The 22,494-nt window shown below is 53.1% G+C and overlaps 1 protein-coding gene across 9 annotated transcripts; it reads left to right on the forward strand.

Moving 5' to 3' along the window:
• The first annotated feature begins 4,558 nt into the window (after nucleotides 1-4,558).
• Nucleotides 4,559-21,957, forward strand: LOC137457464 (zinc finger protein 135-like). 9 transcript variants are annotated; one of them, XM_068169364.1, is made up of 4 exons: nucleotides 4,559-4,656; nucleotides 19,424-19,550; nucleotides 19,632-19,705; nucleotides 20,124-21,957. In XM_068169364.1, exons 3-4 carry the CDS (start codon nucleotides 19,684-19,686, stop codon nucleotides 21,470-21,472), a joined length of 1,371 nt encoding a protein of 456 aa, XP_068025465.1. In that variant the 5' UTR covers nucleotides 4,559-4,656; nucleotides 19,424-19,550; nucleotides 19,632-19,683; the 3' UTR covers nucleotides 21,473-21,957. The 9 variants fall into 9 exon arrangements, with proteins under 9 accessions (XP_068025465.1, XP_068025467.1, XP_068025471.1 ...); XM_068169366.1 differs by having other exon boundaries at nucleotides 19,650-19,705; XM_068169370.1 differs by having other exon boundaries at nucleotides 19,650-19,705; nucleotides 20,146-21,956.
• Nucleotides 21,958-22,494: the final 537 nt, after the last annotated feature.

Here is a 22,494-nt window from a genome sequence, read left to right on the forward strand (position 1 = left end):
TCCTCTCCCCCCTCCTCTCCCCCCTCCTCTCCCCCTCCTCTCCCCCCTCCTCTCCCCCTCCTCTTCCCCCTCTCTCCCCCTCCTCTCCCCCCTCCTCTCCCCCCTCCTCTCCCCCCTCCCTCTCTCCCCCCCCCTCCTCTCCCCCCTCCTCTCCCCCCCTCCTCTCCCCCCCTCCTCTCCCCCCTCCTCTCCCCCCTCCTCTCCCCCCTCCTCTCCCCCCTCCTCTCCCCCCTCCTCTCCCCCCTCCTCTCCCCCCTCCTCTCCCCCCCTCCTCTCCCCCCCCCTCCTCTCCCCCCTCCTCTCCCCCCTCCTCTCCCCCCTCCTCCTCCCCCCTCCTCTCCCCCCTCCTCTCCCCCCTCCTCTCCCCCCTCCTCTCACCCCCCTCCTCTCACCCCCCTCCTCTCCCCCCTCCTCTCCCCCCCTCCTCTCCCCCCTCCTCTCCCCCCCCTCCTCTCCCCCCACTCCTCTCCCCCCTCCTCTCCCCCTCCTCTCCCCCTCCTCTCCCCCCCTCCTCTCTCCCCCCTCCTCTCCCCCCTCCCTCTCCCCCCCTCCTCTCCCCCCCCTCCTCTCCCCCCTCCTCTCTCCCCCCTCCTCTCCCCCCCTCCCCCCTCCTCTCCCCCTCCTCTCCCCCCTCCACACCAGGAGAGCCAACAGCTGCCACCTGCCCCAGGGAGAGGTGAGGGAGCAGAGGGGAGGAGCTGGCTCTGCATTCTGCTTCCAGGGCAGCTGCAGGGATTATGGGATGGCAAAACAATTCACCATGGCCTGTGACCACCCTCTGGCCACTGCCCAGCCCCTTGCTGCTCTCTGGCACTGCTGGAGGAATCTTCTCTATGGTCCTCAGCCCACAACAAAATACTATTGACCAAAGGACCTCCTCAGCTCTGGCACAGTGCCAGGGTCAGGCAAGCCAACCTCAGGAGGGTTCAATGAGACCCAAGGGCAGGGTCCTGCATCTGGGTCGAGGCAATCCCAGGCACAAATACAGGCTGGGCAGTGACTGGCTGGAAAGCAGCCCTGAGGAGAGAGACTTTGGGGGTGCTGGGGGAGGAGAAGCTCAACAGGAGCTCTCAGTGTGCACATTGCAGCCCGCAAAGCCAATCAGATCCTGGGCTGCATGCAGGAGAAGTGTGGCCAGCAGGGCAAGGGAGGTGATCCTCCCCCTCTGCTCAGCTCTGGGGAGACCCCACCTGGAGTACTGTGTCCAGTTCTGGAGCCCCTATGACACGAGGGATATGGAGGTGCTGGAAGGTGTCCAGAGAAGGGCCAGGAGGAGGAGCAGAGGGCTGGAGCTCCTCTCCTATGAGGACAGACTGAAGGAGTTGGGGCTGTTCAGTCTGGAGAAGAGAAGGCTCTGAGGTGACCTCATTGTGGCCTTCCAGGATCTGAAGGGGGCTGCAGGAAGGCTGGGGAGGGACTGCTCAGGATCTCAGGTAGTGATAGGACTAGGGGGAATGGAATGAAGCTGGAGGTGGGGAGATTGAGGCTGGAGGTGAGGAGGAAGTTCTTCCCCATGAGAGTGGTGAAGCCCTGGAATGGGTTGTCCAGGGAGGTGGTTGGGGCCCTGTCCCTGGAGGTGTTTAAGCCCAGGCTGGCTGAGGCTCTGGCCAGGCTGATCTAGTGTGGGGTGTCCCTGCCCATGGCAGGGGGGCTGGAACTAGATGATCCTTGTGGTCCCTTCCAACCCTGACTGATACTATGATACTATGATGCTATGACCACAGCCATGGGCTGGACCTAGTCAGTGCTGAGCAGCAGATATTTGTCTCCCTCACCTCCCTGCCAAGGCAAAGCACAGAGCTCCCAGAACCGATTCTATGATTGCTCATGGAAACATTTGAAACCCAGGGTGGCTATAACTCAACTGGAGTTTTAATGCTCACCTTAGTGTTTGTTAGGTGTGCTCTTGTTGGTTTGGGTTTTTTTTCCCCCTGGTCTGTATTTTCTAAGCCTTTCAATGTTCACCAGACAAACCCTGATGGTGGTGGTACTTCAAGTGATTTCTGACTGCATCTTCTGCCACATAAACAGCAAGAAATGAAAGAGTGAGCAAGGTGCAGACAACATGAAGTGGGAGTGTTGATCTGCTGCAGGGTAGGAAGACTCTGCAGAGAGGTCTGGAGAGGTTGGGCTGCTGGGCTCAGGTCAGTTCCAGAAGGTTTAATAAGACCAAGCACTGGCTCTTGTGCTAGCATCACAACCACCCCGTGAAGGCTGCAGGCTTGGGGCAGCGTGGCTGGAAACTGCCCAGCAGAAAAGGGCCTGGGGGTGTTGGTAGACAGCCAGCTGAGCATGAGCCAGTGTGCACCCAGGTGGTTAGGAAGACCTCCACCATCCTGGCCTGGATCAGAAGGGCTGTGACCAGCAGGAAGTGATTGTCTCTCTGGCCCCAGCACTGGTGAGACTGCATCTCAAGTGCTGTGTTTGGTTTTGGGCATCACAGTATGAGAAAGTCACTGAGGTGCCGGAGCAGGGAGAGAGAAGGGCAGCAAAGCTGGTGAGGAGATTGGAGAGCAGGTCTGGTGAGGAGAGGCTGAGGGAGCTGGGATTGCTTATTGTGAAGAAGAGAAGGATGAGAGGAGACCTCATTGATCTCTACATGGACCTGAAAGGAGATCAGAGTGAGGCCAATATTGGCCTCTTCTCCCAAGTAACCAATGACAGGACAAGAGGAAATGCCCTGAAATTGTACCAGGGGAAATTTAGATTGGAGAGGAGGAAAAATTTCTTTGCTTCAAGAGTGCTCAGGCATTGGAGCAGGCTGCCCAGGGGGGTGGGAGAGTCACTGTCCCTGGATGTATTCAAGAAATGAGTAGAGGTGGTACTCTGGGACATGGTCTGGTGGTCATGGAGATGTGGGTAGAAGGTTGGACTTGATGATCTTGGAGGTCTTTTCCAACCTTAGGGAGTCTGTCTGTGAAACCCTGTGGCAAACCAGCAGCACTCAGGGGCTGAGAACACAACTCCCATTGGGATACATCCCCAGGGCTCAAGTCTCCTCCTAAGGCAGCTCTGAACCCTCAGCTGCAGTTCAAAGGCTCTGCTTCAAGCAGGGCAATGTTCCTCCTGCCAACAGCTGCCAGCTGAATTTGGGGTTTTCCCAACCCAAACTCTTCTCTGATTGGATCAACTCTGCCAGGAGCAGCAGGTTCCACAGTCCTGATGCTTCACCTCTCAAACCCCCCAAATTCTATAGCTGCAGCTCAGGGGAGCTGACAGCTTTGTGCCTCTGGATTCCTGTTTCAGCACTTGGAGAAGATTTTAACATTTCCCAAACTATTAGAACCTCCTAAACCTCCCTAAAGATGCTTCAAAAGCTCTGTTTGAAGACTTGAGGATTTTAAGGAGTTTTCTTGGGCACTCAAAATGCTTTGTAAAAAATGGCTTTAAAATGATGCAAATCTCTCTGAAGATCATTCAAAGGGCCTGAAAAGAATCAAAATCTTGTAAAAAAAATCAAATGTGGACAAAAATAATCAAAATGTCTTCAAAACTCACTAAAAGTATCTGGAATGAATAAAGATACTTCAAAAATAATTGAAAGGGCCTGGGGATAATGAAAATACCTCAAAAATAATTAGAAAAAACCCCAAAATGGTCTAAATATCTCAAAAAAATCATTGAAAAGGCCTGAAAATGATCAAAATGTCCTTAGTAATCATGAAAAAGGAGATTAAAATACTCAAGCTATCCTCAGAAGTCATTCAAAATGCCTGAGGCTAAGCATAGTCTCCCCAAACCCCATTAAAATCAGCCCAAAATGAGGAAAATAGCTTCAAAAGGAAGGAAAAGGGGCTGGAAATTATCCACAGAGCTTCGGGAAATGATTAAAAGTGCCAAAACGAACCCAAACCAATTCCAGAACCTCATCCCCATGGCTGCCAAGCTCCTGCAAACTGATTCTGCAGAGCTCTCAGCCAGGCTCTGGCTTCTTGCAGTCTCCAACATCCTTCAGAAATGCTGCAAAAGGCTGAAATCTGCCGGAGAAGTCCTCAGCACCCTGCTGGAAACTCTGGAAGGCGACAGGAAAAACTCTTCCCGAGCCGTTCAGATCCCCTGGAGCTGCCCCAAGCCCCCTCGGGAGGCATCGAAATCTCTTTGCAAGAGTTTGGGAGAGGCTGGGAGGAGGTTTTGGGTTCCCAACCCTGCAGAGAATCCTCAGCGAAAAAAACTCCTCCGAAGCTCTCCGGAGCTCCTGGAAACCTCTGCGCAAGCTTTCCGAGCAGAGCCAAAGCTCCTGGGAGCTGTGCGCAGCTGCTGGGTCAGAGGTGTTGCGGAGCTGCTGTGCCCCAGCCCTGCCCCCGCAGCGCAGCTCAGCCCAGACGGCGCCGCCCTGGCTGAGAGCTGCACCTCCCGGCATGCCCCGCGCGGAGCCAGGGCCGCAGCTCCCCGCTGGGACTTGGAGGCGTGGTTGGGGTAATCCGGCGTCTGTGATTGGCTGCGGCTGCCCGGCCGTGGGCGGGGCTTCCTCTGCGGCCCCAGCCCCCGCCTGGGCTGGGCTGCAACGTGGGCGGTTCGGGGCCTCCATTGCATCGCTCTCTGCTCGCCCAGGCTGCCAGGAGGCTGCAGGGGACGGCAGTCGGCAGCTGCCTCTGCTCCGAGCTCTTCCTCCTTCCTCTTCCTGCTGCTGTGCGCCCCTTTGGCCTGGGCTGTGGGGTAGGTGTGAGCAGGCGCGGGGCAGAGTGGGGGCTGCTGGGGTGGGGATCCCTTGGGGCTTGGGGGGAGCGGCTCGTGGGGTTGGCATTGGGATGGCCTGGGGCTGAGGGCTGTGTCGTGGAGCTGGGCTTGAGGAGGGCTCGGTGAGGTGTGGGGCTGGTGTGGGTGGGGCTGTGGGGGGGTGGTTGTTGGGGGCTGTGGAGTTGTGGGGGCGTGTGTGAGGTTGGGTGGGGGCTTGGGGTCGGAGAGGGGCGTGTGAGGGGCTGGTGAGGAGCCCGTGGGGCTGTGTGGGTTTGGTGGTAGGAGTTGGTGGTGGTGGGGGAGGCTGTGTGTGGGTGTGGTGTGGGTCGGGGTGGTGAGGCTTGGAGTGGGGAGTGGTGGGGTGGTGCGAGGGGGTGGGTGCGGTTGTGGGGAGCTGTGTGTGTCTGTGGGCAGTGTGTGGGGAGCTGTGGGGGTGTGTGGTGTTGGGAGTGGTGTGGGGAGTGCTGGGGAGGGTGTGTGGGTTTGTGGGTGCGTGGGTGGGGTGGGGTCGGGGGTGGGTGTGTTTGGGGGTTCCTTGTGGTGCTGTGCTGCTGCCTCCCCCTGGTGGGGGCAGCTGCAGGCCCCCTTTGGCTGCTGCTGTGTTGCAGGCGGAGCCATTGGTGGGCTGCAGGGGCTGTCCCTGGCCCTGTGTCCCTGTGTCCCTGTGCTGGGGGCTGGGCTGGCAGCAGAGCTGAGGTGGCAGCGGCGCTGTGGGGGCTGCTGTGTGCAGGAGAGGTGGTGGTGAGCGTGGGGTGTGGCTTGCAGCAGAGGCTGCTGTGGGGGTGTGTGGGGGAGCCCTGGAGGTTTGGAGGCTTTGTGGTGGCAGGTGCCGGGCGGCTGCTGTGCTGAAGGGCAGCGGCTGGGCTGAGGGCCAGGCGCGGGGGGGAGCTGTGGGCAGGCTGTGTGCTGGGTGCCGTGGGGGTGTCAGGCGTGGGTGCTGTGCTGAGCCTGAGCTTGGGAGCGCCTGGGGCTGGTGTCAGCTGTGGGGCGGTTTGGCTGTGCTGGGGGTGGTGGCATCCAAGGCCTCTGTGCTCTGCAATCTCTTGAGGCACAAAGATTCCCTGGGGGGTTGCAGAGTGATTCTCAGTTTCTCTGCACGCCTCCTGAGCACAGAAAGGCTCAGGGCAGGAGGAGCTTTTGCTGTGTGGCTGCAGGCTGAGAGCTGTGCAGAGCTTTTGTCAGCTGTGCTGGCAGGAAGCATGGTCAGAAGCAGACTACAGGCAACCAAATGAGGCTGAGCTGTTGAATGTCTGCTTGTGGCTGAGGAAGTGCATTGACTTGGACTGAAAGGTTTGGCTTGGGCTGGGGGCAGCCTGTTGTTGATGGTTTTGGTGGTGAGAAGTCCTGCAGCTTCCTTGGAGGAGCTTCAGCAGAAGACAAAGCAATTCCCTTGCTGCTGTTTGCTGTGCAATGAGCTGGGAAGGGAAGGAAATGATTGCTGCAAGTGAGCAAAGCAATTGCAGTGCTCTGCAAGTCTCAGCACTGCTGTGGGCAGCAGGACCAGGGCAGGGATTGTCCTCCTGCCCTGGGCCCTGGGGAGGCCACCCTTGGAATGCTGGGGTCAGTTTTGGGCCCCTGACTCCAAGAAGGACTTTGAGGTTCTGGAGCAGGTGCAGAGAAGGGCAAGAAAGGTGTGGAAGGGTCTGGAGAGCAGGGCTGGTGAGGAGCAGGTGAGGGAGCTGTGGGTGTTTAGTGTGGAGAAGAGGAGGCTGAGGGGAGACCTCTTGGCTTCTAGAGCTCCCTGCAAGGAGGTTGCAGTGAGCTGGGGGTTGGGCTCTTGTGCCTAGTCTCAGGTGCTAGGATGAGAGGAAGTGTCCTGAAATTGTGGCAGGGGAGGCTTAGGTTGGAGAGGAGGAGGAATGAGTTTGGTCTAAGAGTGGTCAGGGCCTGGCAGAGGCTGCCCAGGGAGGCAGTGGAGTGGCCATGGCTGGAGGTGTTGCAGCAAGGTGTGGCCATGGGGCCATGGTTTGGTGTCCCTGGTGGTGTTGGGGCTGGCAGTTGGCCTCAGTGCTGAGAGAGGTCTTTTGCAGGCCAGGCAATTGTGTGGCTGTGTGAGGAAGCTGCCCCAGAGCAAATGCCTCTTAGGTGCTGGAGGTGCTGGGAAGAATGGGAAATGGGAGAGAGTCCTGTGGAGAGGGGAAAGGTTTGGGTTTTGCCTCTGGGCTCCTAGTCTGCCCTTGGAAGTGCCTGGGATTCTTGCAAGCAGTGCTGTCAGCTGGAGCCTTTTGGGGTCAGTTGGTGGTGTGCTGAGAGGGCCAAAGGGAGGAGAGGCTTGGGAAGAGAAGTGGTGAGCAGGAAGCTTGTTGGGTTGTGGGTGGCCAAGGGGTGTGGGTGTGGCTGAGAGGTGTGGAGTGCAGGAGAGCCTTCAAGGCCTTGTGGTGTTGCTGGAGCTGTGGGCTGAGGAAGTGCTGCTGCCAGGCAAGGGCTTGAAGGAGGTTGAAAGTCAAGTGGTGTGGATGGCTTGGTGTGGTGAAGTGTTTGGCTTCTTGTGGGCAAGTGAAGCTTTCCTTGTGCAGGAGGAGAGTGAGAGCCTGGGCTTTGCAATCCCTGGGGCCCTGGAGCCCTTCTGGAGTGGTTTTCTCCTGTAGAGCTTTGCAGCCCAGCTGCAGGTGTGCTGTTGCTGGAAGCTGTTGCTGGTTGTTTTGTGCAGCCTTGGGTGTTGGATCAGTGTCTTGGCTGAGTTTGGTCCTTTCTCTTGTGGCCAAGTTGAGGTCCCTTTGGTTTTGGCAGCTGAGCACAGGTTGAGGCTTTTGCTGCAATGGTTTTTGTGCTGGCAGCATTGTGTGCTGCCAGCTGGAGTGCTGTGTGCAGCTGTGGTGCCCCCAAGAGGGGCAGGAGGTTGAGCTGTTGGAGGGGGTGCAGAGGAGGCCCTGGGGGTGGTGGGAGGGCTGTGGCAGTTCCCCTGTGGGGGTTGGCTGTAAGAGTTGTGCCTGTTGAGGCTGGAGAGGAGAAGGCTGTGGGGAGAGGTTGGAGCAGCCTTGTGGTAGCTGCTGGGGGCTGCAGGAGAGCTGGGGAGGGACTTTGGTGAGGGTCTGGGAGGGATGGGCTGAGGGGGAGTGGATTGAAGGTTGAGGAGGGCAGATTTGGAGTGGAGCTTGGGAGGCAATAGTTTGGAGTGGGGGTGGTGAGAGCCTGGAGCAGGTTGGGCAGGGAGGTGCTGGCTGCCCCCTCCCTGGAGGTGCTGAGGGTGAGGTTGGATGAGGGCTTGAGCAGCCTGGTGTGATGGAAGGTGTCTGTGGGCATGGCAGGGGGTTGGAGCTGTCTGCTCTTTGGGGTCCCTTCCAGTCCAAAGCATTCTCTGTATGCTTCAATTTGGACACTTAGCAGAAGTGCAATGAAGGGAACTTGAAATAAGCAAAGTTGTGAAACTGGCTCTGAGCCTGGGGGCTGGGTGTGAGCTTGGAAGTGGTTCTGATCTTAGTTGCTGGTTCTTGAGCTTGGGAAGTGGTTCTGATTTTATTTTCTGGCTCTTGAGCTTGGGGTCTGGGTGTGAGCTTGGAAAGGGGTTTTGAGCTTAGTTGCTCACTCTGGGCTTGGGGTGTGGTTCTTGATCTCAGGGCCTGTCTCTGAGGTCAGGGGCTGTTTCTTGAGCTTGGGAAGTTATTCTGACCTTATTTGCTGGCTTGTGAGCTTGGGACCTGGATGTGAGCTCTGGAGGTGGCTCTCAGCTTGGGAAGTGTTCTGACCTTTGTTGCTGGTTCTTGAGCTTGCGGGCTGGGTGTGAGCTTGGCCCCTGCCTTGAATTTAAAATGTGAGAGTTCAGGCAGTTGGAAGTTGAAGCTGAGCTGCTTTGCACTGCAGTGCTTCAGAGTTTGTGGTGTTCCAAAGGCAGATCTCAAAGAGCTGCTGCAAGAGTTGAGCTGAAGTGGCACAGTGCCCTGCAGAGGCAAAAGCTTTTCCCTGCCAGTCAGCCATTGGAATCCTCTCCCCAGGGCAGTGGTGGATTCCCCTGCAGGGCAGAGTTGGAAGGCTCAGCTTGGCAGGGGGCTGGGCCAGCTCCTTTCCAGTCCAGTGTCAGCTGGCAAGGTTGGAGCAGCTGAGCCTTGGGGTCCCTTGCAGCCTGGCATTGTGTGGCAGCAGAGCTGTGCTGCTGGTTTTGAGGGCACTTGGAAAGCTTCTGGAGCATTTGTGCCGAGTGTGCAAGACATCCCTGAGCCTAGCAACTCCCTCAGCTCTCTTCAGAATGAACTCTGCAGAGTGATGCCGAATTTTGCCCCAAAAGGCAAGAATAACTGCCTAAGAGACTCAGTTTAAGTCAGATAGACAGGAGGTATTTTATTAGCAACGCGTTGGAGAAATCACTAAATGGATTTCTACCTTTCCCGTAACAAAAGCATGTCTTTTATACAGTTTTGGACGTAGTATTGCATCAGATCACATACATAATCATATCTCTGTATACATATTCATAAGAGGCGTGGTGTAGGCGGAGCGTGGGCGGGGACATCTCTTTTGAGGATCCTCTTGGTGGTCAATCCGGTGGCCTTCATCATGGGCAGGGGTCTTTTGATGAGTCTTCCTCTCTTGAACTTTTGAACCCTTTCCTAATTTGGTCAATTCCCGGTGTGCCTGGCTTAGTTTTACTGACTGGACAAGGCTGTTAGGGTCAGTTTGACCTTTCTGGTTCTGAATCATGCTCACTTCGTCAGCCATTATCACTTATCTCCTTTTTCTGTCACAGTGTCCCGGGCCTCAGCTGATTTATTACTCTATGTGGTTTGTGCTCATTGCTTCACATTCTCGAAAGCTATCTGTTTTGGGGCTTCATTTCCCCCCTTTTTCTTATAACTTACGAATTCTTTCGTCAAATTCTAGTCCTATAGGGCTCTGATATGCTCGTACCATAGCCCAAACCATTTGGGTCCTTTTCATTATAATTCTTAGTCTCCACCACATACAAATATTTGTGAGAGTTAATAGTAACAGAACTACAATTACTATTAGTATTGGGTGCACCAGATAGTTGAAGACCTGTGTAGCTGTTGGGGAGTATCCTGTAAAGATGTCCCACCAATGATGCTGGCCTACTTGTTCTACTTTGGTCAGGACATCTGTTATTTTTTCTGAATTATGTTCTACCTGCCATACCATTCGTTTAGTCGTTTGATTCACCTGTTGCACCAATTTCTTCACTTTAGGATGTGCGAGCATCGCTTTAAGAATTTTGACGTCCATCCCTATTTGTAATTTCGGCATCTTTTGATATAGATTAAAATCTGCATTAATTAGCTGTTGAGTAGTTATTGGGACAGTATAGTGAAAATCACAACCCACTATTTTGGTGAAGTTGCACACACAGAAGTTAGTATTGTTAGTCTCCTCTTGGCAATTATCCATAGTGACGTTGTCACAAGCTGTCCTCACGCAAGCACACCCATTCCCTATATAGTAAACTTGTGATTGTGTTCTATTATGCGAAAGCATTTCAAAGGTACATACACTATTTTCGACATCTAAGCATAAATCTTCTGCTTCTACTACAGCGTTTTCGCAAACATAGCCTAATTGTCCTCTAGGAATACATGCCTCAGTGCTAACTGATTGCCATCTATTTTTGGTATAATCATAACTGGCCCAGACATTGTGGTCTATTGGTCTGACAATGACATGTTGATGTATTGTCCCTAGAGTGAGGATAGGAAAGATAGCTCTTTCTTCTGCTGTACTGATGGTGAGGACATAGGCTTCTATGTGATCTCGTTGAGGCTCATAAGTGAAATTTACTAATTGCCACCAGGCTTGGTGGTCCTTCTCAAATTGTGTAGTATGATTGTCCTTTAATATTGTTTCCCTTATTTCTTGAGGTAATGTACCTGACGTTCCCTCTCTCATTATTCCTGCCGCTACTGATTGTACCCATTGTTGTGTCTGAGAGCATTGGATAGCGAGTGCAATGTCTCTACTAAGTTCCCCTGTATAATCAGCGAGCTTCACAAAATCCTCTGCAGTATGGTTTGCTACCATGGTCAGTAATTTTACTACTAGCGATTGCGTTTCTGCTAATGTAAGCACAGATGAACTCAGGGGCACTTTGAGTTTTCCTAAGTTGGTGGTGACAGTACTTAATTTGTTCACCAATACCTCTTGATCTACTGCGTTTAGTATTCCAAATCCAGTGCCGACCCATCCACTGAGAACCAGTTATCCGCCTCTTCGAACGGCTCTTCTTTGAGATCCGGGCGACTGGAGTAGACTGCTTCAATTGTTTCCAGGCAGTCGTGTTCGATGGGTTCTGCTGGGTCTCTTCCTTCTAGAAATGAAGCTGGGTTCACAATGTTAGTTACTTGAATGGTTATGTCATCTGATTCAGCCAGGATGGCCTGGTATTTTAGGAATCTGGAAGGCGACAGCCAATGGTTGCCTTTCTGTTCCAGCACAGCTGACACTGTGTGAGACACTAACACAGTCATCTTTTGACCCAACGTGAGCTTCCTGGCCTCTTCTATGTTAATTATTACTGCGGCCACTGCCCTCAGACAGCCTGGCCATCCTTTACTTACTTCATCCAATCGCTTGGAGAAGTAGGCCACAGCTCTCTTGTGTGGTCCCAATTGCTGTGCTAGGACTCCTAGGGCCATCCCTTGCCGCTCATGGGAGAACAGCCAGAATGGTTTTGATACATCTGGGAGACCTAAGGCCGGTGCTCTCATTAGCTCCAGCTTCAACTTCTTGAAGGCCCTCTCTGCCTCGGGAGTCCAAACTAGGACGTTCTTAGTCTCCTTCAGTAAATCATACAGTGGTTTAGCGAGTATCCCGTACTGGTAGATCCATAGCCGACACCAACCTGTCATCCCCAGAAAGGCGCGCAGATCTCTCACCGTCTCTGGTTTAGGTATCTGGCAGATGGCCTCCTTCCTAGCTGCTCCCAGGGATCGCTGTCCTCTGGAGACTTCGTATCCCAGGTACACCACTTCTTTTTGCACCAGCTGTGCTTTCTGTTGAGAAACTCGATATCCACTTAAACCCAGGAAATTTAACAAGGAAATAGTCCATTCAATGCATTCTTCCTCCGTCGTTGTTGCTATTAGGAGGTCGTCTACGTACTGCAGAAGGGTGCCATCTCCCAGCGGCCTTTCCCACTGTTCTAATTCTTTGGCTAACTGGTTCCCAAAAATCGTGGGGGAATTGCACCATCCTTGGGGCAATACCGTCCAGGTAAGTTGAGTCTTTCTTCCTCTATCTATAGATTCCCACTCAAAAGCAAAACTCTTTTGACTTTCGGGGGCTAAAGGAAGGCAGAAGAATGCATCTTTTAAATCTAATACGGTGAACCAGGCCAAATTATCCTTCAGTCTAGTTAAAAGTGTGTATGGATTAGCAACTACCGGATGTAATGTCTTGGTTATTTCGTTTACTGCTCTCAGATCCTGAACTAGTCTATAGGCTCCATTAGGTTTCTTTACTGGCAGGATTGGTGTATTAAAATCTGATTCGCATTCTACCAATAACCCCAATTCCAAAAACTTTTTGATTATGGGCTCGATCCCCTTCCTGTCTTCTATCCTCAGGGGGTATTGTTTTCTTATCACTGGTTTTGCCCCAACTTTAAGTTCAACAACAATCGGAACTGCTTGTTTTGATTTTCCAGGTATATCAGTAGCCCACACTAATGGGTATGTTTTGTTCAGGATTCGCTCGAAATTGTGATTCTCAGGTTTAGGTTCCACACAACTGATCGTTAAGCTTAGAGCTGTAATCAGTTGTTCCTCATTTACTTGTAATTCTAATTTGTTCTTGTTGAACTTTATTATGGCTCCCAAGTTCTCCAATAGGTCTCTCCCTAATAATGGCTTTGGCGAATTTGGTAAATACAGGAACTGATGAATTCCCATTTGTTTCCCAATTTTGTATTTAATGGGTTTCAAAAAGTAAGCTTTTTCTGGTTGGCCTGTTGCTCCCACAACTTGTACAAATTCATCACTTTTAGGTACCAATTCCTGATTTAAGACCGAAAAAGTTGCTCCCGTATCAATCAAAAAGTTCAACTCCTTTTTACCTTCCCCTAGCTCCATTTTAACCAGTGGGTCTGCTAGGGTATGGCCCACCGGTCCTCCTCATTTACTATCCTGATGTGTGGTAGTAGTGGTGGCCATTAGCCTTTCCCCTTGTAGGGGGCATTCTCGCTTCCAGTGTCCCATCTGTAGGCAGTGTGCACATTGGTTCGTCCCTATCCTAGCTGGGTGGGGTTGGAGCCTCCCTCCCCTTCCTGCTGGGTTGCCTCTACCTCTTCCCCTGGTTCCTGTCTTCTGAGCTGCCACTGCTACAGCCACTACTCGCGCTATCCTCCTGTCCTCTTTTTTCTTCTCCTCAATCTCTCTATTATTGTACACTTTCCATGCCTCATTCAGCAGTGTCTCTAGGTTTTTATTTGCTGGATGCTCAAGTTTTTGTAATTTCTTCCTGATGTCTGGGTTACTCTGTCCCATCATCAACCCTAACAAGTGCTGTTTCCCTTCTTCTGTTGCTGGGTCCAGGGGTGTGTATTGTCTCATCGCTACCCTAAGTCTATCCAAAAACTCTGATGGGGTCTCATCCTTTCCCTGCCTGATGTCATATAGCATTGACCAGTTGATAGCCTTAGGGATCGCATTCCGCAAGCCCATCGCTATCAGTTTTCTATACTGCACTAGCTGTTGATAGTGCTCGGCATTGCCCGGGTCCCATTCTGGTTTACTGCTGGGAAAATTATCTTCTAGTCTTCCTGATAATACTTGAGCATGTCGTTTTCCTGTTTCCAATACGAGTTCCCTTTCTGTATCTGTCAACTCTGACAGCATCACTTCTATATCCTCCCAATCAATATCTAAATTCTTTGCCATTAATTCAAACCTTTTCGCTACTCCCTCAGGATTTCTCCTGAAATTCCTTGCCTCATCCCTCCAACTGTTCAAATCATTTGTCGAGAACGGCACCTTTACTCTAGTCTTTTCCCCTAACATTGGTACTACTTGTCGGAGAGGAGCTATCGTATGGTTTCCTTCCTCTCTTTGCTTTGCTTCCCCCCGTGCCACAGATCTGGTATAATACGAGTGACCGATCCCTTCCCCGGGATCTCCTTTCTGTGCCTCAATGTCTCCCCAATTCTTTCTCTTCTCTTTCCTTTTCCCTCCTTCCTGTTCTTCATTTTCCCCTCCTATCTCTATTACATTATCCATCCGATTCTCGTCCTGCGTCTGTCGCCCTTTTTGTATCTGCCGGCTCCTATCCTGTCCCGGGCTGCTGTCTTTCTCACCTTCTGCTCCTCTCCCATTTCTCTCATCCTTTATCTGAATTACTATATTAAGTTGTTCCCTGCCCCCCTTTTTGCATGTCTCATTATCATCCTTCTCACTATATCCCAATTCGGAGATGTTGCCTCTCAGTTTAGAGATGCCACTTCCCAGTGAGTTGCTTTTGTCCCCAGTCTTTGGTGTGCTGGTTTCTATTCTACAAGCGTCTCCACTTCTGGATGTGTTGTTTTTCCCATATGGACTGAGCTCGGGCAGGCTACGTGTCTCCCTTCGACTCTCTGCACCTGACGGACTGCCTTCCTCCCGTTCGACTTCCAGTCTGGGTGGACTGTCAGCATCCATGTAGCTCCCCGACCCCTGTGGACTATCCAGTCCCTGAGGGCTGCTTTTCCTCTCGTCTTTCCTCGATTTTAATGGACTATCTTCCTCCCAACTGTTGTCTAACTTCTGAGGGCTGTGCCCAAACTTAGATTTCCACCATCGCTCCAGTTCCTTTAATGGGCTGGGATCCCCTTGTTCCTCTTTTGGCCTGGGAAGAGGCCCTTCCCACCCTGGAGCGAATGGATGGTATTCCCTCAGGCTTATTTCGCTCTCCTTTCCACTATTTCTTCTTGTTAGCTTGAGACACTGCTGTCCAATACTACATGCATCACAGCAGCGTTCTTTAGGCTTTGGACCCTTCTTATCCCTTTCCAGGGCTAATACTAGGGGATCCTGAGGGGCTACATTAATTCCGCACTCTTTTTGCCACTCAGGTTTATTTCTTAGAGTAAAGAACATATCTGCGTACATTACCTCATCCCATTTATTAAGCCGGCGGAGGAAGAGCATCAGTTGTAAAACAGTGTTATAATTAGTTGTTCCCTCCGGTGGCCATTTCTCATTGTCGTCTAGCTTATACAATGGCCACCACTGTGTACAATATTTAAGGAGTGTCTTTTTACTTATGCTTCCCCCTGGAATTCCTCCCAAGTCTTTCCAGTGCTTCAAGATACATCCTAATGGAGTTTTTATATTTACGTCCTTACTCTGTCGCCCTCCCATGGCTGTTCCCGGAATAGTCTCTTTCTCCCACAAGCACTATATACCAATATATATATATCCTACCTTACCCGAGTACACTGCTTTACCACGAGATGTCGCTGGCCAACCGTATAATACCGATACCAGTCAGCTTCGGGATGTCAGCTGGTACGGTCTGCCGATGATATCACAGTAAATTCTTACACACAAAAGAGATTACAGTTAACACAAAATACCGAGTACCAAATTACGAGATTCTTGCAGACAACATAACAATGTTAGACAAACGTATATCACAAATGTATTCTCTCAGAAGCACAGTAACAACATTAAGATGAAAGAGAAACATACACCCGTTTAACAAACACCCAGTGGGGGACTCCAACCCCTATTTCCAGTGAGGACTGCCACCCCTGTTTTCAGTGGGGACTCTAACCCCTATCTGCGGGATTCTGCCAGGGCGTCCCCAGGCCATCCCATCAGGTGACCACGTCTGGTCCCCGTTTCTCAGTCAAAGCGCTTTTATCCCCAAACAAATAAACAGTTAAAATACCTCTTGATTGGAGCAGGAGATGCAGGTAACCCTTTGTCCACCAACGAGCGCTGGTCCGGGGGGGTCTCTTCTGACAAAAAAAAAGTCGTCAGGGGCGCCCAGAGGGTCCCGGCCCCGGACCCGGCTCGGGAGGACCCCTTAAGGTCTGGATCTCCTGTCTGGCTCCTGCCTGGCTCGCCAGAAAATAATGCCGAATTTTGCCCCAAAAGGCAAGAATAACTGCCTAAGAGACTCAGTTTAAGTCAGATAGACAGGAGGTATTTTATTAGCAACGCGTTGGAGAAATCACTAAATGGATTTCTACCTTTCCCGTAACAAAAGCATGTCTTTTATACAGTTTTGGACGTAGTATTGCATCAGATCACATACATAATCATATCTCTGTATACATATTCATAAGAGGCGTGGTGTAGGCGGAGCGTGGGCGGGGACATCTCTTTTGAGGATCCTCTTGGTGGTCAATCCGGTGGCCTTCATCATGGGCAGGGGTCTTTTGATGAGTCTTCCTCTCTTGAACTTTTGAACCCTTTCCTAATTTGGTCAATTCCCGGTGTGCCTGGCTTAGTTTTACTGACTGGACAAGGCTGTTAGGGTCAGTTGGACCTTTCTGGTTCTGAATCATGCTCACTTCGTCAGCCATTATCACTTATCTCCTTTTTCTGTCACAGTGTCCCGGGCCTCAGCTGATTTATTACTCTATGTGGTTTGTGCTCATTGCTTCACATTCTCGAAAGCTATCTGTTTTGGGGCTTCAAGAGCTGGAAGAGCTTTCCAGGAATTTGGCAGAGGTTTGGAGGAGTTAGGAAGGGATTTTGGTTCTCCTCCTCCTTGTCCTCTTCCTTGTCCTCCTCTGCCTCATCTTTTTCCTGCTCTCCCTGGAGGCTGCCCTTAGACTCCTAGAATCCTGGAGTGGTTTGGGTTGTCAGGGAGCTGCAAAGGTGCTGCAGTCCAAGCCCCTCTGCAGTCAGCAGGGACATCCTGCACTAGCTCAGGTTGCCCAGAGCCCTGTCCAGCCTCACCTTGAACATCTGCAGGGCTGGGACCTCAAGCCCCTCCCTGGGCAACCTGTTGCAGTGTTCCAGCAGCCTCCTGGTGCAGAACTTGTTCCTCACCTCCAATCTCAATCTGCTCTGCTCTAGTTTGAAGCCATTGCCTCTGGTGCTATCCCTGCAGGCTTTGCAAAGAGTCCCTCTGCAGCCTTCTTGTAGCCCCCTTCAGGTACCAGAAGGTCACTCTTAGGTCTCCCCAGAGTCTTCTCTTCTCCTCTCCAGGCTGATCACCCCCAGCTCCCTCAGCCTGTCCTGGTAGCAGAGCTGCTCCAAGCCCCTGATCATTTTTGTGTCCCTCCTCTGGGCCCTCTCCATCAGGTCCATGTCCTTCCTGTGTTGATGGCTACAGAGCTGGCTGCAGTGCTGCAGGTGAAGTCTCAGCAGAGCCAAGAGCCAGGATGGCCTCTGTCCATCTCTGGCCATGCTGCTTTTGGTGCAGCCCAGGCTGCCCTTGGCCTTGTGGGCTGCAGGCTCCCCCTGTCTGTTCCTGTCCAGTTTCTTGTCCAGCAGCACCCCCCAGTCCTTTTCTGCAGGGCTGCTTCCTATCCCCTCCTCCCCCAGCCTGTGCTGATTGTGAGGATTGTGCCAGGCCAGGGGCAGGACCCTGCCCTTGCTCTTGTTGAAGCTCAGGAGGTTGCCCTGGGCCCCCTCTGCAGCTTGTCCCCTTGTGCTCCTCCAACTTGTTCTGCAGGGCATTGTCTTAGGTTTCAGGAGGCAGAGAGGCTCTCTTTGAGCCTTGTGAAAGGAGTTGATGCCAAGCTGTGGCCAGAGGGTTGGATAGAATTGGGCAATTTCCATGGCTGTGCTGTTCAGAGCTGCATCCTACAGTGCAAAGCATCAAATCCCCAACAATCCATAGTGCGCCTGGGCCACGGGAGCCAAGCAACCTCCCTAGGCCAAAGCTTCCTCCAGAGCTCCACCAAAGCAGGCCAGAAGCCCAGGCCCCAAATGCCTTCCCCCTCCCCCATGCCTCTCTGCCCCTCCTCCCCCATACCCAAGAGCTGCAGTTACAGATTCTGGTAGGCAGCTCCCAGGTGAGCCAGGCCTCTGCAGGCCGCAGTTGGCAGCATTGCCAAGGCCTCAAAGCTCCTCTGCAGAGAGAGATCCCAGAAGCTGTTCCTGGGAGCAGAGAGGAAGGGCAAAGGAGGTTGGAGATCCTGTGCTGTTCCTTTGTAAAGAGTGAGTGCAGGCCTTGTGGGGATGAACTAAGCTAGATGACACTTTGTGGTGTCCCTCTGGACTCTGCTGTCCCTGCTGGAGGTCTCTACTCTCTGGTGTAAGACATCCCAGTTCCTTACTCCGACAACAAGGATCCTCATCCATGCTTTCATCCAGGGGCTTCTATTGGGCCCTGATGGATGTGTAGATCAGCCCTGGAGACTTAGTGGGGCCCTGGGGACTCTTAGAGGGCAGCAAGTGACTGGAGATGGAGCACTGTATGGAGAGATGGAGGGTGAAGGCTGCAGGGGGTGGGAGGGTTTAGTTCAGCAGCTGTGTGGCTCTGCCTGGCTCCTACCTCCAATGGTGCTGGCAGCAGCTGACCCCAGAAGCTCAAAGTCTCAAACCCTGCCTGGCTGAGAACAGTCCCCTGACCCCTCCTGACATCCAGCACAGCCCAAGCAGGCACTCAGGGCTCTTAGCCACACATCCCAGCCATTCCCCATGGCAGGAGTCACCTGAGGTCTCACTCCCTCTCTGTCCCCCTTGCTCTCATCAGTTGCTGCCCGAGGTGGCTGCAGGGTCCCTCCCCAGCCCTCATCTGTAACCCCCCCTTGGCTTGGTGCTGTTCTTTCAGCCCTCCAGCTGATCCCAGCCTTTAGTCTCAGGCCCCTTCCATCCTTGTGCTGCTGCTTCCAGCCCAGTTGCTTAGATGCTTCCTCAGCCACAGCATTTCCCACTCCACCCTTCCAGCTGCAGTGGCAGTGGAGGTTGGGGACACAGGGCCATTGGAGAGCCAAGGCAGCAGGGACATGGATAGGCTGGGACTGAGAGAGGGGCCTGGGTGTGCTCAGGCAGGAATTAGGCCTTGTCCCCCCAAAAAGGGGAGAGGATGCAGGGCCCAGGTGGCAAATGTGTGTGCAGGGAATGGCAGAATCTGGTAGCATTTGAGGAGCTGAAAGGAGTGAATTGTGCTGCAGCTCTGCATGTGTCAGCTGGGAGATGAACAGCAGCCCATGGGCACTGTGCCCTCCCACGAAACCTCATTTTTCTCTTGGGGATGTGGAGTGGCAGCTCCAGGAGAACTGCAAAGAGCAAGCTGAGAGAAATGGTCAGGGAGTGAAGAAGCCAAACTCTTTCCACTGAGTGTCTTTGGGCTGCAGGTGTGTGAAGGGTGCTGGAGGTGTGAGGTTTGGGCAGGAGTCAGAGACTCCTCCAGCATCCCAATGAGGGCTGAAGAGGTTTAGCAAGAAGCTGAGCAAGTCCATTCCCCCTTTGATGCACCTCCAGAAAGCATGAAGCTCCCTTTGTGTGTGTCCTGAGGGCTGCTGTGGTCTTCTCTTGGGCAGTGAGCAGCAGAGAGGTGTGTTCAGGGCACAGGTGAGCACAGAGTGAGTGTGGTGGGGGTAGGGCTAGGGAGGAGAGCTGTGGCCAGAGCAAGATCTGCTGTCAAATGCAGCTGCAGGCAGCAGAGGCCTGGGCAGGCAGTGGGAGGAAGCTTTAGGCAAGGGCTGGGAGAGGCTGTGTGGAGGCAGCTGTGTTGTGGTGCTGGCCTGCAGCTATGTGCTGGGGACTATGTGCTGTGCAAGGAGCTGAGTCTGTACTTGCTGAGGCCTCCCATCTTGAGCAGCCCTGGCTGTGTGCTGTGGCTGTGCTGCTGGGCTTGGGAGCTGCCCCCAGCAAGGCTGAGCTGTGCTTCCTGGTCCTGGGCAGTGCTGAGCCATCCCTTGCAGGTCAATGCTTTCCTCTGAGCCCTTTGCTTCTCTCTGGCATGGGCTGAGTCCTCTCTCCATCATCCCTGCCCCTGTGTGCTGTGGAAGAGCAGAGTTTGCAGATCTGTCCCTTGGAGCAGCCCAACAGGTAAGAAACCCAGAGTGGGGAAGCAGTAGGATCCTAGGCCCCCAGGGCAGCTCCTAGCCTCCACCACCTCCTCCTGTGCAGCATATTTCACCTCTCCAGGAGCTCTGAGGCACATCAGGTGTTGTGGGAGTTGATGAATGCTCCAGGCTACTGGGGTGAGTTGTGAGCAGGAGGTGATGTTTGGGGGTTGGGATTTGGAAGGTGGTGGGAGAAGGTTGGAGGTGGTTTGGTGTTCCTTGTTCAGTGCTGCTGCCTCCATTGTCTGAGCTAGGGGAGATCAAAGGACAGGGCTGGGCCAGGAACCACCCTGCCAATGCCACCAGGGTCGAGGAGAGTGGGACAAGACCACTTGTAAGCCTCAGGGTACCTCAGGGCACTGATCACAGGAACCTGGGGTCTCAGCACAGGTATTGGAGGTCTGTGCCCATACTGTGGCAGAAACTGAAGGTTTGAGGTCCCCTCTGCATTCTCTTCTCCAGCTGGGTGTTGGGAGTCAGGGAGTGTCATGACCCAGGCAGGATCTGAGGGTTTGAGGTCCTGGGCTCAGGTGCTTCCATCTTCCCTATTGCACAGCTGTGACCCCTCCTTCCCACAGTATGGCCTCACAGAAGGACTCAGGCAAGAAGCAACACCCAGAGATCAAGTTGGAGAAGCCAATGTGCAGTCCCAAGGGAGAGGAGAATGAGGAGGAAAAAGAGGAGAAGATGGAGGATGATGCTGAGAATGACAACTATGAAGAGGAGGATAATGATGATGATGAAGGTGACCAGGATGAGAGGGAGGAATGTATGGAGGAGGATGAAGCCAGAGCAGGTCCCTCAGTGTCACCCAAAGAGCTGAATCAGTGCCCTGATTGTGGGCAGAGCTTCCCAAGTAGCTCAGAGCTAGTGAAGCACATCTGCCCACAACCTGGCTCCCAGCCCTTCGTCTGTGGTGACTGTGGCAAGAGGTTCCGCTGGAACTCTGATCTCATCAAGCACCACCGCACCCACACTGGAGAGAGGCCCTTCCGTTGTGACAGCTGTGGGAAGCGATTCAGGCAGATCTCTACTCTTAGGCAACATCACCTCACCCACACCACGGAGAAGGCCTTCACCTGCTGGGACTGCGGCAAGAGCTTCAGACGGAGCTCTAGTCTCACCATCCATCGCCGCATCCACACTGGAGAGCATCTGTTCCCCTGTGCTGAGTGCGGCAAGTGCTTTACCACGAGTACTAAATACATCCGGCACCAACTCATCCACAGCGGGGAGCAACCGTACCGCTGCACCGACTGCGGTAAGGGCTTCACCCAGATGGGGAACCTCACACAACACCGTCATGTGCACACTGGCGAGAAATCATTCAGCTGTGCTGAGTGCGGCAAGGCCTTCAGCCATAGGCGCACTCTCTCTGAGCACCACCGCACCCACACGGGTGAGAAGCCTTACACCTGTGCTGACTGTAGCGAGAGTTTCACCCACAGGCGCTCTCTCATTGCTCACCGCCGCACCCACACTGGTGAGACGCCTTACACCTGTCCTGACTGTGGCAAGAGCTTCAGCCGCAGGAGCACTCTCATTGCTCACCGCTGCATCCACAGCGGTGAGAAGACTTACACCTGTCCTGACTGTGGCAAGAGCTTCAGCTACAGGAGCAATCTCATTGTTCACCGCCGCACCCACACTGGTGAGAAGCCCTACACCTGTGCAGCTTGTGGCAAGAGCTTCCGCCACCGGGGCACGCTCGTTGGTCACCACTGCACCCATATTGGTGAGAAGCCGTTCACTTGTGGTCACTGTGGGAAGAGCTTCAGCAAGAGGAGCTCTCTCTGTTGCCACTGCCGCACCCACACTGGTGAGAAGTCTTTCACTTGTGCTGCTTGCGGTAGGAGCTTCACCCAGAAGCGATCCCTCAGCAAGCACCGCTGCACCCACAACTGAGAGCAGCCTGCACTGGAGGGGAGGCATAAATCCACCTAAAATCTGTTGGGTAATCGTAACCCCTCTGAGAGGATTTTTCCAGCACAAAAATCATCCCTTTTTCCTTTGTAATTCTCAGGGACTGGGGACACCAGCAGCAACAAACACCTCCTGCCCTTCTGAACACCAATTATTGCTAATGAGAACAATTACAGTGCTGAGTCAGCACAGCTGGAGCTCCCAGTGGAGCTGGGCAGGGCTTTGCCAGGGTCTCTCTGGTTCTTCCCCAGTGCTTTGTGTCTCTCCTCTGTCCATTGACCAATTGTCTCAATAAAACCCAAGTTACCCAAATCCTCTCTGTTTGCTTTTATTTCAGATATTCCTGCCTCAATGCCCAAATTTTGGGGGTATTTGCTCCCAAGGGATGGGGTGGAGCTGTGTGCCCAGTTCAGGGAGGGGACAATGAGGCTCTCAGAGGAGTCTTGAGGGGCATCTCAGCGGCATTCTTCAGGGGCTTTCAGGTGATTTTAGGTGTTTGGGATTTGGATGGTCCTAGGACTGACTTTTGGGATCGTTGGAGGGTGTAGGGGAAAGCTGATGGAGATCTTTGGAAGAACTCAGAAAGCTTCTGTTGGCTTTCCACTCTGGGGCTGGAACAGGTTGAAGAGCTGAGAAGAGGTTAAGCTGCCTCTTCCTCCCCAAAACAGAAGGGAGGGAAAAATAACACACACATGAATCAAAAACCCCTCTGGGCTGAGATAAGGACTTGAGATAAGATCAAAAGAGTTGAATCCAAAGGAGATCCCATAATGCACACTGACCTGAGGCTGTTTGCAGAAAGAAGCACAGCAGTGAGCAGCAGCAGCCAGGAGTTCAACCCCTACAGCCCTCCCGCTCAGCAAAGAGTCAGCACCTGAGAGCCAGAACCCAACAGCAGCAACCAGAACAGGAAGCCTCTCATGTTGCCATCTGAATTTCAAGCCCTGTAGTACTTTTCTCCAGCCAGCACTGTCCCTGTGAAGGTGGCATGAGGCAGGATGGAG

The sequence above is a fragment of the Melanerpes formicivorus genome, unplaced genomic scaffold (genome assembly GCF_026170545.1).
Source record: "Melanerpes formicivorus ecotype bairdi unplaced genomic scaffold, bMelFor1.0.p_v2 SCAF_180, whole genome shotgun sequence".
Lineage (NCBI taxonomy): Eukaryota > Metazoa > Chordata > Aves > Piciformes > Picidae > Melanerpes > Melanerpes formicivorus.

What these genes read in the sequence shown, in the direction of transcription:
- LOC137457464 (XM_068169364.1), top strand. Translation starts at nt 19,684, where the DNA reads ATGAATGCTCCAGGCTACTGGG. An exon ending in GAATGCTCCAGGCTACTGGG is followed by an intron (nt 19,706 to 20,123) that starts GTGAGTTGTGAG and finishes CCTATTGCACAG; the next exon opens with CTGTGACCCCTCCTTCCCAC.